The sequence below is a fragment of the Terrapene carolina genome, unplaced genomic scaffold, assembly GCF_002925995.2.
Source record: "Terrapene carolina triunguis isolate 2854851 unplaced genomic scaffold, T_m_triunguis-2.0 Scaffold998, whole genome shotgun sequence".
Lineage (NCBI taxonomy): Eukaryota > Metazoa > Chordata > Testudines > Emydidae > Terrapene > Terrapene triunguis.
The window spans coordinates 960,052-974,188 of NW_020665349.1; the positions used below are offsets into that span (position 1 = coordinate 960,052).

General features: G+C 51.8%; 1 protein-coding gene across 1 annotated transcript in view; it reads left to right on the forward strand.

Moving 5' to 3' along the window:
- VCP (valosin containing protein) overlaps positions 1–12,263 on the forward strand; it is a 32,348-nt gene extending 20,085 nt beyond the window's left edge. The window contains exons 7-17 of the mRNA XM_026661295.1: positions 96–198; positions 2,147–2,280; positions 2,527–2,662; positions 5,260–5,372; positions 6,710–6,874; positions 6,993–7,115; positions 8,222–8,434; positions 9,382–9,690; positions 10,766–10,921; positions 11,293–11,447; positions 11,817–12,263. Coding sequence (XP_026517080.1) covers positions 96–198; positions 2,147–2,280; positions 2,527–2,662; positions 5,260–5,372; positions 6,710–6,874; positions 6,993–7,115; positions 8,222–8,434; positions 9,382–9,690; positions 10,766–10,921; positions 11,293–11,447; positions 11,817–11,922 — 1,713 coding nt within the window. The 3' untranslated portion in view covers positions 11,923–12,263. The remainder of the gene's footprint in view (positions 1–95; positions 199–2,146; positions 2,281–2,526; positions 2,663–5,259; positions 5,373–6,709; positions 6,875–6,992; positions 7,116–8,221; positions 8,435–9,381; positions 9,691–10,765; positions 10,922–11,292; positions 11,448–11,816) is intronic.
- Positions 12,264–14,137: the final 1,874 nt, after the last annotated feature.

Consider the following 14,137-nt stretch of genomic DNA (forward strand, 5'->3'; position numbering starts at 1 on the left):
TGAATGCACTCTTCAGATTCTCTTCAGGTTCATTAGGAATCTACGTAGACATTTAAAATTAACGTACTAACAAAGGCCCTGCTCCTTGTCCTCAGCCTCCCCGTGGAATCCTGCTGTATGGCCCTCCTGGTACCGGTAAGACCCTGATTGCACGTGCAGTGGCTAATGAAACTGGAGCTTTCTTCTTCCTGATCAATGGTAAGTTGCATGAATTCCTTCTGCACCAAATCTACTTTAAGCACTCGTTTGAAATGTGCATCCAGCTCAGGGGGACAGAAGGCATCAATGCTATTTGTAAAATACCCTCAGCTGAGCGGAGCCAACTCGTTTTTAAGTCTTTCCTGACCTGTTTCAAGCCTGCCTCTGGGCCATTTGGAGCCCATCCTTGAAAAACCCCTCTAGTGTCAGCGTGGAGTAAACTACAGTCTCCTCATGGACAAGAAGAGGTGTAAAGGTGTGTTCAGATCTAGGACATCGATTCTTTCATCTGCTGAGGGGCTGGTAGGGAGTGTGGAGGTTGCGGGTTGACACATCTGGCTAGAAAATACATCAGCAGAGAGCGACAGCCTCTGCCAGCATATTTCATTCATGAACGGGTAATGCTACCTAGCTGGCCTGGAGTGGAGCCCTCTATGGTCATTCATGGTATGGGGAGCTCCCTACCAGTGAAGGAGCAGAGCTGTTCTTGCTTCACTTCATATCAGCTGGAAGGAACTTTTCCAAGGGCTGTAATGTGAGTCTTACAATCTAACAAAAGGGTCAAAACTCCTTATTAACCCCTTCATGGGATCCCCAAAGGGCTGGGTCAGAGTGACCTGGGGAGTATCTGATCTAGCCAGCAATGGCCAGGTTACTATCACGTTTTTCTGTTTGCTCGGCCTTGTGCCGCACTCGGGGACTGAGGATACGTGCTTAGGAACTGCTTTTTCTTTCGATTTTGGTCAGATTGCATCGAACTCTGTCCTGGGAGGGTGAAAGCAGCAAATGGACGGTGCAGTGTAAGAGTGACCAGTGTCTGGAGTTGGCAAGCTCAGTATCTTTAGAGTGACCCCAGGCTGCAGGGGCTGGAGGACATTGTGGGTAATGCACTAGCTCTTCCTCTAGAGGCTTGAGCTCCCATTGCATCCCAGAATAACTGCATAGTAGGTAATGGCCTAGTCTTTGAATGGGAGTCCCCAGACTGCCGTAGGGCAGGATCTGGGTGCAGCCACAGAGCTGCATGGGGAAGCCTACGTGAGTACTAGCTCTATCATGGCTGTCCGTTCCCCTCAGATACTGTAAAGAACATTCAGTCCTGGAGTTCCATTGCCACAGAGGTGGGTGCAATAGAAAAGAAACTTACTAGAGTGAGTCAGTAACACTTGTCATTGTTTGCCGGTTGTAGGAGATCTCTTAGCCCCTCCTTGCCCTCCTCAGGGGAGTACTTTTCTTCCTTCTGGAATTCACATGCTTACACAACGTCTGTCCCTGCTGACGTCTCTTCAGACTGTCGCAGAGGAGCTAGTCTGGAAAGCTGGCTTGTATTATCTGTGCACTGCAAACCACATAAACAAAAGGCAACTGTAGTATTTGACTCTTTCCCTACATTCTTTACCATGTAATTTGGTTGCGTCTCTTTCAAGTCAGAACTGACCCCAGCAATTTGCCGTGATATGAGGAATCCTCAAGAGAGAACTAGGTTGAGTAGAAGTGAAGATAAAAGATGGCTCAGTTATTCCAACTATGACTGTAGTTAGCTGGTTTGGAGACTCCAGGCAGGGCCGGCTCCAGGCACCAGCGAACGAAGCAGGTGCTTGGGGCGGCCAGTGGGAAGAGGCAGCACATCTGGGTCTTCGGCGGCGGGTCCCTCAGTCCCTCTCGGAGGGAAGGATCCGCCGCCGAATTGCCACTGAGGAATGAAGCGGCATTTTTTTTTTTTTTCCCCCTTCGCCGCCTGGGGCGGCAAAAAAGTCTGAGCCGGCCCTGTCTCTAGGCTGGATGCGGCGAGTAATCCCAGCCTGACAGTTCCCGGGTCTGTTTAAAAGTACACATTCCTTTGCAGGTAGAAATGTAACGTTTTTGCTCTGAGTAATGAGCACCTCAGTCACAGGTCCTGTTGGTTACTTGTTGCTTCCCCAAACCCTGTCACCTTGCTGCTGTTTTCCAGGTCCTGAGATCATGAGCAAGCTGGCTGGTGAGTCTGAGAGCAATCTCAGGAAAGCTTTTGAGGAAGCTGAAAAAAATGCGCCTGCCATCATCTTCATCGATGAACTGGATGCCATTGCTCCAAAGAGAGAGAAGGTAAACAAGGAGTCCCGCTCCTGCATTCCCATGGGCAGTTTTAGCACCAGGACTTGAGTGTAGTGCAGAAGCAGCGTAGCTGCATCACGCTAGCCTAGTGCTTCGGTTTCAGTCTGAATTGGGAAGAATCCAAAGACTGGGGCTGGCACAGAACAGTAGGTTTCCTTAGAGCTTGAGGATTTCACTAACGTTGCCGACCTACTTCTGTGGGGTCTCTTGCTGATCTGCTGTTTTCTCTCTCTGTAGACGCATGGAGAGGTGGAACGTCGCATAGTGTCTCAGCTGCTGACTCTTATGGATGGCCTGAAGCAGAGAGCACATGTGATTGTTATGGCAGCTACCAACAGACCTAACAGCATTGACCCTGCACTCAGGCGATTCGGTAACTGAGCTTTGCTGCCTTTTTGTTGGTGCATCCAGTGCTTTGTTACAGGTGGCACTTGAGTGTTCCTCGGTTAGGGCTGTGAAATGATTGATTAGACATTAGCATGTGCTCGATAACTTTGTAGGTCTGATTAACAACTTGCTGACTCATCTCTTCAGAGCTCACAGGAAACTCATTTCTGGCTTCCACCAGTTGGTATCACACGCTGTGCCGCAGGGTTAAAAACAGCAGAAATTGCAAAATGCTATAATGATGGTCACTCCTGCGCTAAGGCAAGCCCCTGTCTGAAGTGGCCATTTACTATTAAAACTCGACTGGAAACCTTGAGGGTGCTTTAAAGACCACCTCTTCTAGCTGGTCACTTCAGACAGCTTCATCCCTTAACTTGTAGTAAGCCCCAAATTGTCCTACCTTAAATTTAAGTGTTGAGACATGTCCAGTGAATTTTCAAAATTTTGTGCCAAGAATGAATGTCCAATTTGCACGAGCAGTTACTGCCAGGCTGCAGCTGCAGATTGGTGGAACTTGCATGGGCAAATGGCCAGCTAAGTGCACAACTAGCCATCTGAGTGCACAGTTATGATGACACTGTGCAGTTGTGGCATGTTTACATTTTTGCATGTGACTATTAATTTTTATTGCAGTAGTGGCAGTCAGGGATCGGGGCTCTTTCATGTTCGGCACTGTAACACCCTTCATACATAGCTTAGATGCTACAGTGATAGGCATTCTAGAAAGTCATGAGAGAGATTTAAATCTGCCTCTAAATATTTGAACAGTCCCTACCTGTGCTGTGCATGCATGGGTAGAAATGAAAAAGGAGCCATGCTGGTAAACTGGGTGTAAGCAAACAATATATGTTTTAATGCAGCTAAATGTATTCATCTGGAAACAAAGAATGTAGGCCAGATTTATGGGATGGGTGACTTCTATCCTGGGAAGCAGTGACTCTGAAAAAGCTTTGGGGGTGATGGTGGATAATCAGCTGAACATGAGCTCCCAATGTGACTCTGGCCAAAAGAGCAAATGCGATCCTGGGATGCGTACAGGGGAATCTGGAGTAGGAGCAGAGCGGTTATTTTACCATCTCTATCTGGCACTGGTGCGACTGCTGCTGGAATCCTGTGTCCTGTTCTGGTGCCCACAGTTCAAGAAGGATGTTGGTAAATTGTAGAGGGTTCAGAGAAGAGCCACTAGAATGATTAAAGACTTAGAAAACCTGCCTTAGAGTGATAGACTCACAGTCCAGTCTATTGAGTTTAACAAAGAGAAGGTTACGGGGTGATTTGATTACAATCTATAAGTATCTAATGGGGAACACATAATTAATAAAGAGCTCTGCAATCTAGCTGGGAAGGTTTAATGTGATCCAGTGAGTGGAAGTCAGACAAATTCAGACTGGAAATAAGGGCGAGAGTACCGTATATACTCGTTCATTACCCGTTTGTTTATAAGCCGACCCCCCAAAATGGATAGGTAAAAATAGCAAAAACTGTATGATCCTTTCATAAGCCGACCCTATATTTCAGCGGCTGGAAAACTTTGGTTCCCGGCCCATCAGGGTAAGCCGCTGGCGGGTCGGGACGTTTTGTTTACTTGGAGCGTCTGCAGGCACGGAGCCCCTCAGCTCCCTGTGGCCGCGGTTTGCTGTTCCCAGCCAATGGGAGCTGCGGGAAGTGGCGCTTCCTGCAGCTCCCATTGGCAGCGGTTCGCCGTTCGCAGCCACAAGGAGCCGAGGGATGTGCTGGCCGCTGCTTCCTGCTGCCCCCATTGGCCTGGAGCAGCAAACCGCGGCCAGTGGGAGCCGCAATTGGCAGAACCTGCAGACGCGTCAGGTAAACAAACCGGCCCACCAGGGTGCTTACCCTGGCGGGCCGCGGGCCAAAGGTTGCCGATCCCTGTATTAGATATTCAATTCAATGATTCCATAGAGTTTAAAATCATCAAATTTTGTTGTAGACTCGTTTATAAGCCGACCCCCGCTCTTTGATACAACACTTTTTTACCAAAAATATTCGGCTTATGAACAAGTATATACGGTAATTAACCATTGGAACAACTTACCCAGGGTTGTGGTGGAGTCTCCAGCGCTGCCCATTTTAAAAAAAGATGGGAAGTTTTTCTAAAAGTTCTAGGAATTACTGTGGGGCTGGTCTCTGGCCTGTGTCTTACAGGGGGCCAGACTAGATGATTGCAATGGGCCCTCCTGGCCTTGGAATCCACGTATCTGTGGTGCTGCTTCTGTCAGAAACAGAGCAGTGCTGGTGAGGGGGAGACTTACCTTCACCGAAGCGTAAATCACTCTAGAAAAATGACTGAACCAAGCAATGCTCCTCAACATTTAGCAATCCTGACTTCTAATCAAACCACTGCTCTCACTTGCCCTGACTGGCTGAATCTCTCCCTCACGCTCCTATCTCTCTTGGGTTTTTTAAAGCATCCATCACTGTAGTTCAAAGTACTGGCACCTCCTGGAACACGTGGACAGTCCTCACTTTGCTTTTCAGTGGGACCACGGGCAGGGGAATGCTGTAATCAGAGCTTACCCACTTCCAGAGAATTCGGCAGCTAGGTGTGTGTTTTGTGCTCCCCAGGTCGCTTTGACAGAGAGGTAGATATCGGTATCCCTGATGCCACCGGCCGCCTGGAGATTCTGCAGATCCACACAAAGAATATGAAACTGGCTGACGATGTTGATCTGGAGCAGGTTGGTAGCATGCTTTCTGGGAAAGCCTCTGTTGTAGCCGCACATCGGTGTTCTCATTAAGGAGTTACGTGATGGATGGATTGTTGCAGTTACGGTGATGTAATTTATTCATGGGATTGATAGGGCAGGAAACTGGAGAAGCAGGGAATCTTTGGCCTTAATTCTACCCAGCCGGCTTGTGACGAAAAGTCACTGCCTTGCGAAAGTGGCGTGGCTGCATAAGAATATATGAATGGTCACACTGGGTCAGACCAATGGTCCATCTAGCCCGGTATCCTGTTTCCAACTATGGCCAGTGCCAGGTGCTTCAGAGGGAATGAACAGAACAGGGCAATTACCGAGTGATCCATCCCCTGCCGTCCAGTCCCAGCACCTGAGCTTAGGGACACCCAGAGCATGGGGTGCATCCCTGACCATCTTGTCTAATAGTTGATGGACCTATCCTCCAGGAACTTATCTGATTCTTCTTTGAACCCACTTATACTTGTGGCCTTCCCAACATCCCCTGGCAACGAGTTCCACAGGTTGACAGTGCGTTGTGTGAAGAAATACTTCCTTTTGTTTGTTTTAAACCTGCTAAACCTGTTAATTTCATTGGGTGACCCCTGGTGCTTGTGTTATGTGAAGGAGTAAATAACACTTCCCTATTCACTTTCTCTACACCAGTCATGATTTTACTGACCTCTCTCATATCCCCCCCGTAGTCGCACACCATTGGTTTATATAGTGACATCATGATATTTTTGTCTTATTATCTAACCTTTTCCTAATGGTTCCTAACATTCTGACTGCTGCTGCACATAGAGCAGATGTTTTCAGAGAACTATCCACAACTCCAAGATCTCTCAAGTGGGAACAGCTAATTTAGATCCATCATTTTCTCTTTAGAGTTGTGGTTTTGTTCCCCAATATGCACAAATTGCTCTTAGGCCAGTTGGAGGAGTGTTGTGCTACCATATCTTCAGAGTCCCCGAGTTGGCAGTCTTCTGAGAAGCCAAGAGTCACAGACTGAGTTATCTGAGTGTTTGGCAGTGCGTACGGGAAGTGGTGCAGTGCGCTTGCAGTATCGGTCCTGTGGATAGAGGACTCCTATCTCCAGGGCTGTCATTTTGCCCCCTTACTGAATTACTCCTAGCTCCGATCCCCTATGAAACGTAGCTTCTCCCTGCCTGCCGGCTGGGGTGCTGTATGCTCCTCCTGAACTTACAGCAAAGCATCAAGGTTCACCACAGGGTGACTGCATATCTTGCTGGCTGCACTCTTGGGCAGAAACGTGGGGCCCAAATTCTGCCCGTGTGACGTGTTTGGTAAGTCACGGGATGATGCTTTGCTTTCAGGTGGCCAATGAGACCCACGGCCATGTTGGTGCTGACTTGGCTGCTCTTTGCTCCGAAGCTGCTCTTCAGGCCATCAGGAAGAAGATGGATCTCATAGACCTGGAGGATGAAACCATAGATGCTGAAGTGATGAATTCCCTGGCCGTGACCATGGATGACTTCAGGGTAATGCAGAAATGCTCAGTTTGCTGCTGGCACAAGTCTCTCTCCCTCTTCTTTACTGTCTTAGAACAAGTGAATAGAGCATGTAATTCATGTGTCACCCTTTCTCTCCTGGTGCTAGTGGGCTCTGAGCCAGAGCAACCCCTCAGCTTTGCGGGAGACCGTGGTGGAGGTGCCGCAGGTTACCTGGGAAGATATTGGTGGTCTAGAAGATGTCAAGAGAGAACTCCAGGAGCTTGTGCAGGTGAGGGCTGGTGTGAGCGATTCCTGTCGGCTAAATTGCTTAATTAAAAAATCTACTGAGGGATGCCAGCGTGGGCTGCAAATGGAGATGTTCACCGAAAAAGGGGTTCTGATCAATCTTAATCCCACAGGCCACCTCTTCCCAAACATTTTCACATGGATTCTCATTTCCTCACACTTGACTGTAAACTTCATGCTGCTTCCTGTCAGTTTTAACACTGTGGTGTGCACGGGGAGACAGGAGGGCAGTGCACATGCTAGGAGGAACATTGCGTTGTTCTGTCTTGTTCTGAGTTGTGTCTACACTGAGCGGTCTCAGCAGATCTTGTCTTGGTGCTAGTGGTGGAAATGCTATTGTGGATGGGCACTAGAGATCTTATGTCATCTGGGCTGCTCAGAGACCAAGAGTGGGAAAATTGCTGAGGTCCCAGTGTAGCCAAGACCTTCGTATCCGAGAAACTAAATGCCGAAAGAAGGTGCTGGTTCTGCGCTGTCAGGGAGTGTGGCATGTTTGATCAAGGGCTTTCTACGATTGTGAAGTTTTTCCCACGAAGAGACGCTGGAAATGCTCTTCTCTGTTAGCCCTGAGATGCCAGGATCAGGGCGGTCTTGACGTGCCCCTGTCTTTGGCTGCAGGGGAGATGCTGAAGACCCATCTCCGCCCTTTTATGAAATATAAATTGGAGACTCTTATCCCCTCTTGTTTTCTGGTTTTAATCCATCCCAAGTTAGTGTTAACCAGAGGCTATCCCCTAGCCCTGGTGAATTGGTGGCTCTGTCCAGTTTCTGGTGGACATCACTGTCTCAGGAGAGAGACCCTGGCTGAGTGGGCCTCTGTCAGTGCAGTCCCTGCAGGGCGGGGATGAGGCACAATGTGCGGGAAGCTTGCCCTGCTGCTAACCAGGCAGTGCCTGGCCTAGGGATAAAGAGGCTCTTACTGTTGCTGAATGGCATTAGACATCGGCTTGAAAACGGCGTTAGAATCTAGCAGGCAGAACCCTTTGAGTTTTGGAGCTTCGGGCCTCCCAGCTGGCAGGGTCAAGGTGTGATCCTTTGGTCGGGCTCATTATTCACTGAGGGCTGATGCTAGATTTCTCCCTGCTCTAGTATCCTGTGGAGCACCCAGACAAATTCCTCAAATTCGGCATGACTCCATCCAAAGGGGTCCTGTTCTATGGGCCACCTGGCTGTGGTAAGACACTGCTGGCTAAAGCCATTGCCAACGAATGCCAGGCCAACTTCATCTCCATCAAGGGGCCAGAGCTTCTCACCATGTGGTTTGGCGAGTCTGAAGCCAACGTGCGTGAGATCTTTGACAAGGTAAGCAGCTTTGTTTCCTAACAAGGGTTTTAATGTTCGGTCCCATCTCCAGAGCATCACCTGTGCTGAGCTAGCCTGGCAGCCTGCCGATCCCAGCGCTATCGTGATTTTGTCATGTGATCAGGTGTTGCCTCCTCGTGTCGTGAGCACACCCCATGTTCCTAATGTTAGAAAACTAATGACCCTTCCCAATAGTGTGAGTCACATAGCTGTAATAGGCTTGCTCCTGCTGCTGCCTGAGCCTGTTGGGAGATAGATGCTCAGATATCTGGCGATGGGTGCAGGGTAAGGACCAGAATAGAAGGGAAGCAGGGTTGTTGAAAGATAACCCCCCACCCCCATAGAGCTCTGTTACATGGGATGTTCCATTAGCAGGTTTCTAGAAGGCAGAGAGTAGCTAAAGGGTGGTTAGTCTGTCAGGCTCTGTTTTCAAGGTCCTCAGCCTTGTCCAGCAATATACCCAGCTTAGGGAGGCCACCCACCTTCATCAATGTCTCATTCTTTGGTGGAAATGTGAGCCTGTGCCCGAGCTGCATGCTTGTCTTGGGAGTCTGCTTTCGGAGCATGTTGCCTGGCTGTGGGAATGGGGAGTTGGAAGGGGAGTGAAATCTCATGCAGGAAGAGCGCCAGTCCAGCCAGAATACTTCCCAGCTTTTCTCTAGGCCTGGGAGTCTCCAACATTCTGCTAGTTCACGTTGCTCCCAGTTCTTGGGGAAACGCCTCAGTCCATTGAGCGTAAGCGTTTGTGATGTAAATCTGGGACAGCCCCAGAGCTGCTGGTCTAAGCTGCCCTGAGGTCCCGCAGCATCCCAGCACCTCTCCATGTATGATGAGAGGGGGCTTTTATTTGTCTGTCAAAGGCCAGGAGATGCTTCAGGTGAATTCTAGTGTGATCCTGGCACTTGCTGTTAGTGCACAAAGGAACTGTGTGTGTTTGCCTTGTGCAGGCCCGCCAAGCCGCGCCCTGCGTGCTCTTCTTTGATGAGCTGGACTCCATTGCAAAGGCTCGAGGTGGGAACATCGGGGATGGTGGTGGCGCCGCAGACCGTGTCATTAACCAGATTCTGACAGAGATGGATGGCATGTCCACCAAGAAGAACGTCTTCATCATCGGTGCTACCAACAGGCCAGACATCATTGACCCGGCCATCCTGCGTCCTGGCCGCCTGGATCAGCTCATCTATATCCCCCTGCCTGATGAGAAGTCACGAATTGCCATCCTCAAGGCCAACCTGAGGAAGTCCCCCGTTGCCAAGGCAAGGCCCGAGCTCTTTGACCAAGGCTGTGGTGTTCTTGGGGTTTGGTGAAAATGGACCCCAAAGGAGCAAGGGGAATGGCAGAGAGGCGACTGCTGCTGTTAGCACATGAGCTTCAATCCCTGCCGTTGGGGGATGGGGAGGGAGGGTGGAGTTTGGAGTCCGAATGCCAGTGACTCCTTGGGTGTAAGTGGCAGCTCCTTAAAATACAGCCACCCTTAATGGCTGCCACCCTCCCCCAACACCTCTAAAGCCTGACCCAGTGCATTCTGGGAAGGGGACGAGCTGAGGCTGGTTCAAGAGAACCAGATTCTCTCTTGTGAACACAAAACGGGAGAGGGAAATGGAGCGAGAGCCACAAAGGTTAATTGATGGAGCTCATTCACTGAGCTCAGGCTGTAGGCAACGGAGCCACTGTGCCTGCCTCAAGGAGGCAAACCGAACAGAGCAGCCCTGTCCTGGAGCGAAGGGCTGGATTCCCTGATATAGAGCGTACCTTTCCTGTGGGGTATGGCTGGCTGGAGGGTGAAGACTGAAATGGTGTATTGCTCTGAGCAGCTTGGGGGGACTTCAAATGGGGTCCTCAAGCCCTGCTTCTCTCAGTGCCCTCAGGGGTGTCACTGCTGCTCTCGGGGTGCAGGTGGGTCCCTAGGCAGTCACATGACCCGTGCCCTTCCTTACCCAAGGGCAGCGTTTCCATAGTGCTCTGGCGCTGAGCTGGGCTCCCATGATCCCCTGTGGCTTTGCAGTTCTGACGCTGTGACTTCAGGGCTTTGCTGGATGCAGCCTAACGTTGCTTCAGGTGATGCCCGGCCCTGACCCCTGGAGCCATGCTGCGTCCAGCTGCCTTTCCTGGTGGGGAGAGCAGTACAGAGGCACCTGGAGCTGCCTGCCCAGGTTCTGGTTGGGCACAGGGGGGAGGGTGGGCCTGCCTTTGCCCAAAGCTGAGCTGTAGGATCTTCCCGCTACTGGCTAATTCTAGGAGGGCAGTCTGTTGCCTCGATGGCCCATGACCCCTTGGTATTAGCTGACAGTGTAACATGTAAAGAATGGGCCTTCCTGATTTCCCCCACAGGATGTGGACCTGGAGTTCCTGGCGAAGATGACCAACGGCTTTTCGGGAGCTGACCTGACCGAGATCTGCCAGCGTGCCTGCAAACTGGCCATTCGCGAGTCCATTGAGAACGAGATCCGGCGAGAGCGCGAGAGGCAGACCAACCCTTCTGCCATGGTGAGTGAGGCTGCGTCTGTGCCGCTAGAGAGAGCCGGGACATGGCTGTCTCCAGGCTGCGGGCGCAGATCTCCCCGTGCACCCCAGGGCGGTGGGCGTTTCCTAGCCACGGGGCGGGGCACTGAACATGGTCAGATGAGGTGCCCTTCACAGCAGGTGGGTGCTTCGCTCTTGGCTAGGCTCTCCCACTGCCCTGGGGACCCTCCCCTGGGGTGAGGTCACTTCTCTGCTGCAGTTTCCAGTCGCTCCCGCTGGCTGTATCGAGCATTAACCAAAGCGGAGCTCTTGGGTGCTTGGCTGGAGACAAAGTGCTGTTTGCAGTGGAGCTTGGGTGCAGGGTGAGCCGTGGTTTTGTCTCTGCTCCGTTGCAGGAGGTGGAGGAGGACGACCCGGTTCCGGAGATCCGCAGGGATCACTTTGAGGAGGCCATGCGCTTTGCTCGCCGCTCTGTCAGTGACAACGACATCAGGAAATACGAGATGTTTGCACAGACTCTACAGCAAAGCCGCGGCTTCGGCAGCTTCAGGTAACTCAGGAGGCAGGCGTTAGCGGGTCCCTAAGGATGAGCAGCTTCAGCTGTGTCCTAGTGTTTGGGGAACTCTCCGTTCGCCCAGCAGTGTCAGTCACTCAATTCCTGTCTAAGCCACACGTTGTTACCCAGCACCTGGGCCCACCGCAGGGGCCGGCACGTTGTAAAGCGCTGTGGGACTTGCTTGGAAAGCCAGAGCTGTAGGTCTCTGTTTCTGCCTGCGTTTAAAAACAGAACCAAACACTTCTCAGCAATGTAAGCGGGGAGCCCAATCTCCTCCGTTTGTCTCTGAGCCGGGGACTGGCGTGGCGGGGAAGGCGGCAGCCGTTGGGCAGAGCTTGACTGGTGTTTCTCTGCTCTGTGCAGATTCCCGTCAGGTAACCAGGGTGGCGCTGGCCCGAGCCAAGGCCCAGGCAGTGGCAGTGGAGGGAACGTGTACAGCGAAGACAATGACGACGATCTCTATGGTTAACTTGCTGCCCTCTGCGGACCAAACTCCAGACCAGGCCATGTTGTGCAGGGAAATTCCAACATTCAATGGACTCTCGGCTTCTTCATTCCTCAGTCAGAACAGTGTAGCTGCACGTCAGACTTTGTACAGGGGTGTCTGTTGCAAACACAATAAATTACAAACCGGTGTCGTTTGGGAGGCAGACAGTGAATTAACCAGGAGGGGAACTGACTTAATTTCTGAGAAATTTCTGTTCTAGTTTATGTGGCAGAATCAGCAGCTTTAGCAAAGGGTACAACGCTAGCCTGTATAAAAACCACAAAAATAATAAAAAAACAAAAAAAAATCCCATAAAATTCCCATCAGGCCACAGCCCTTCGTTTGTGAGACACGCCCGCGGCGTAGCCAGCTCTATCACCTCCAGCTTCTGCGTCTCACTCACTTCCCTGGGCCTTTTCACCCCCTTCCCTGGGCTTGGCTGGGAAAATCTAGCTGTGTGGGGACGTAGTGAATGTTTGGAAAATAAACTTGCCTGCTCGCAAGCGGCTTCTAACCCAACCCCAGTGAACGTTGAGTAAAAGTGGCCCCCGGGGAACGGCAGGTGCTGAATGTTCCTTCCCAACATGGGGGTGAGGCTGCAGCTCTCGTCCCAGCTGGGACCTGTGTTCGGAGCAGTGTCCCTGTCCGTCCTCTGAGCTCCCATGGGCCAGCCTTTCGGAGCGGTCAGCCTGCTAGCTCGCTGGGTTCGATGCATCCCGCTGGGTGCTCAGTGCGTCTGTGTGCCAAGGGGCTGGGAATGCAGCATCTCAGGCACAGGGGCAGGAAATGGAGGAGCTGCTTCTTCAGCATCTTCCTTGCTGCCCCACGCTTGTCAGGCTGCAGGGCTAGTCGCACTCGCAGAGGGACCCATCTTCCCCTTGGCCTGAAACCAAATCCAGCCAGGCCCTCGTATGTCCGGGAAGGGTTTAGTTCTTAGCTGCCAAGCGCGCTCTCATTGGTCCTCTTACCAGCCCACCAGGGCTGTCCTTTCTTCAGTTTGGGTGTCCTCCCTCTGCCGGGCTTGTCCTCCCCTCTTCCGGCAGCGCAATGAGATGGACAAGCCCCATGTGTCCTGCTGCTTCACTTTGCAGTGCCTTAGCCGGGGAGAGCCCTGGAGCAGCCTGCGCCTTCCAGCGCATGCCATGGGATCAGAGTGCAGAGGGCTGGCTGTGGTAGAGCTGGAGAAGGGTGTGGCTCCTATTGGGCTCTGGTTCTTGAGTTCTTTACTCTTACTGTGGGCACAGAGAGCAGCCTTTGTTTCTCCACAAGCCTGGTGCTTCGGGCTGGGGACAGCTGGCTTGTGGTGTGGCTATGGGACTGTCACAGGACAAACAGCCGTGAGCTCGAACACTTGGTCGTTGCAGTTCTAGAGGTGAGCCCGCCCTACGATGCTGAAAAGCGACAGAGCCCAGAAGTAGCCCCCTGCCCTGTTCAGTCCCCTCTTGCCCCAGTTATGCCCACGGTAGCGCACGTGGCTCAGGAGCGGTTTGCTGAGCAGCAGCCTGGACTAGTGAACAAGTTGTGCTGGAGGGTAGCTGGCTGTAAAGGAAAGGGGCTCGTCACACAGTAGTTCTCTGGTGTGTTCGTGATGGGGCGGAAATGCAGGATGAATGAATATGGGTGTAGGACAGGTGTGTTCCTGCAATCCCCACTCAGCTCTGGCTCTGATGGGGCTACACTCCACGGGGTTCAGTGCCGGGGGGGACGACGGACACCCCAACAACGAGCAGGTGCCATGTCCAGCTAGACTAAAGCAAGATGGGGGAAGAGAAAGCGCTGTGATAACGGTCTCAGTAGCTGAAGGATGCAAACACCCAGGAGAAAGGACGTGGGCAGGGTGATGGTGTGGGTTCACCGGGGCGCAATGCTCGGCCAGTGAGAGCAAACTTAGCTAGAGTAGCATGAGCCAGTTGGCAGGCTGGGAGTGAGAGTGATCAGCTTTGGCTAGTCCCCAAGGCCGGGCTGGAAGCCCCACAGCTCAGGGCATTTAAATTAGGACACAGACCTGTGGACCAGACTGCCAGGAACAGCCCTGCACTACCCGTCTGACTGCTGGCATGGCTCTGCCAACCTTGCCCCAACCCAAGGAAGGGGGACAGGTCAGGTGGCACATATCCTAGCACTGATAGGGTGATCAGTAATAACCCCCATGGGTCTGTCAAGAACAAGTCCTAGCCAAAGCAAGCTATTGTCCTCA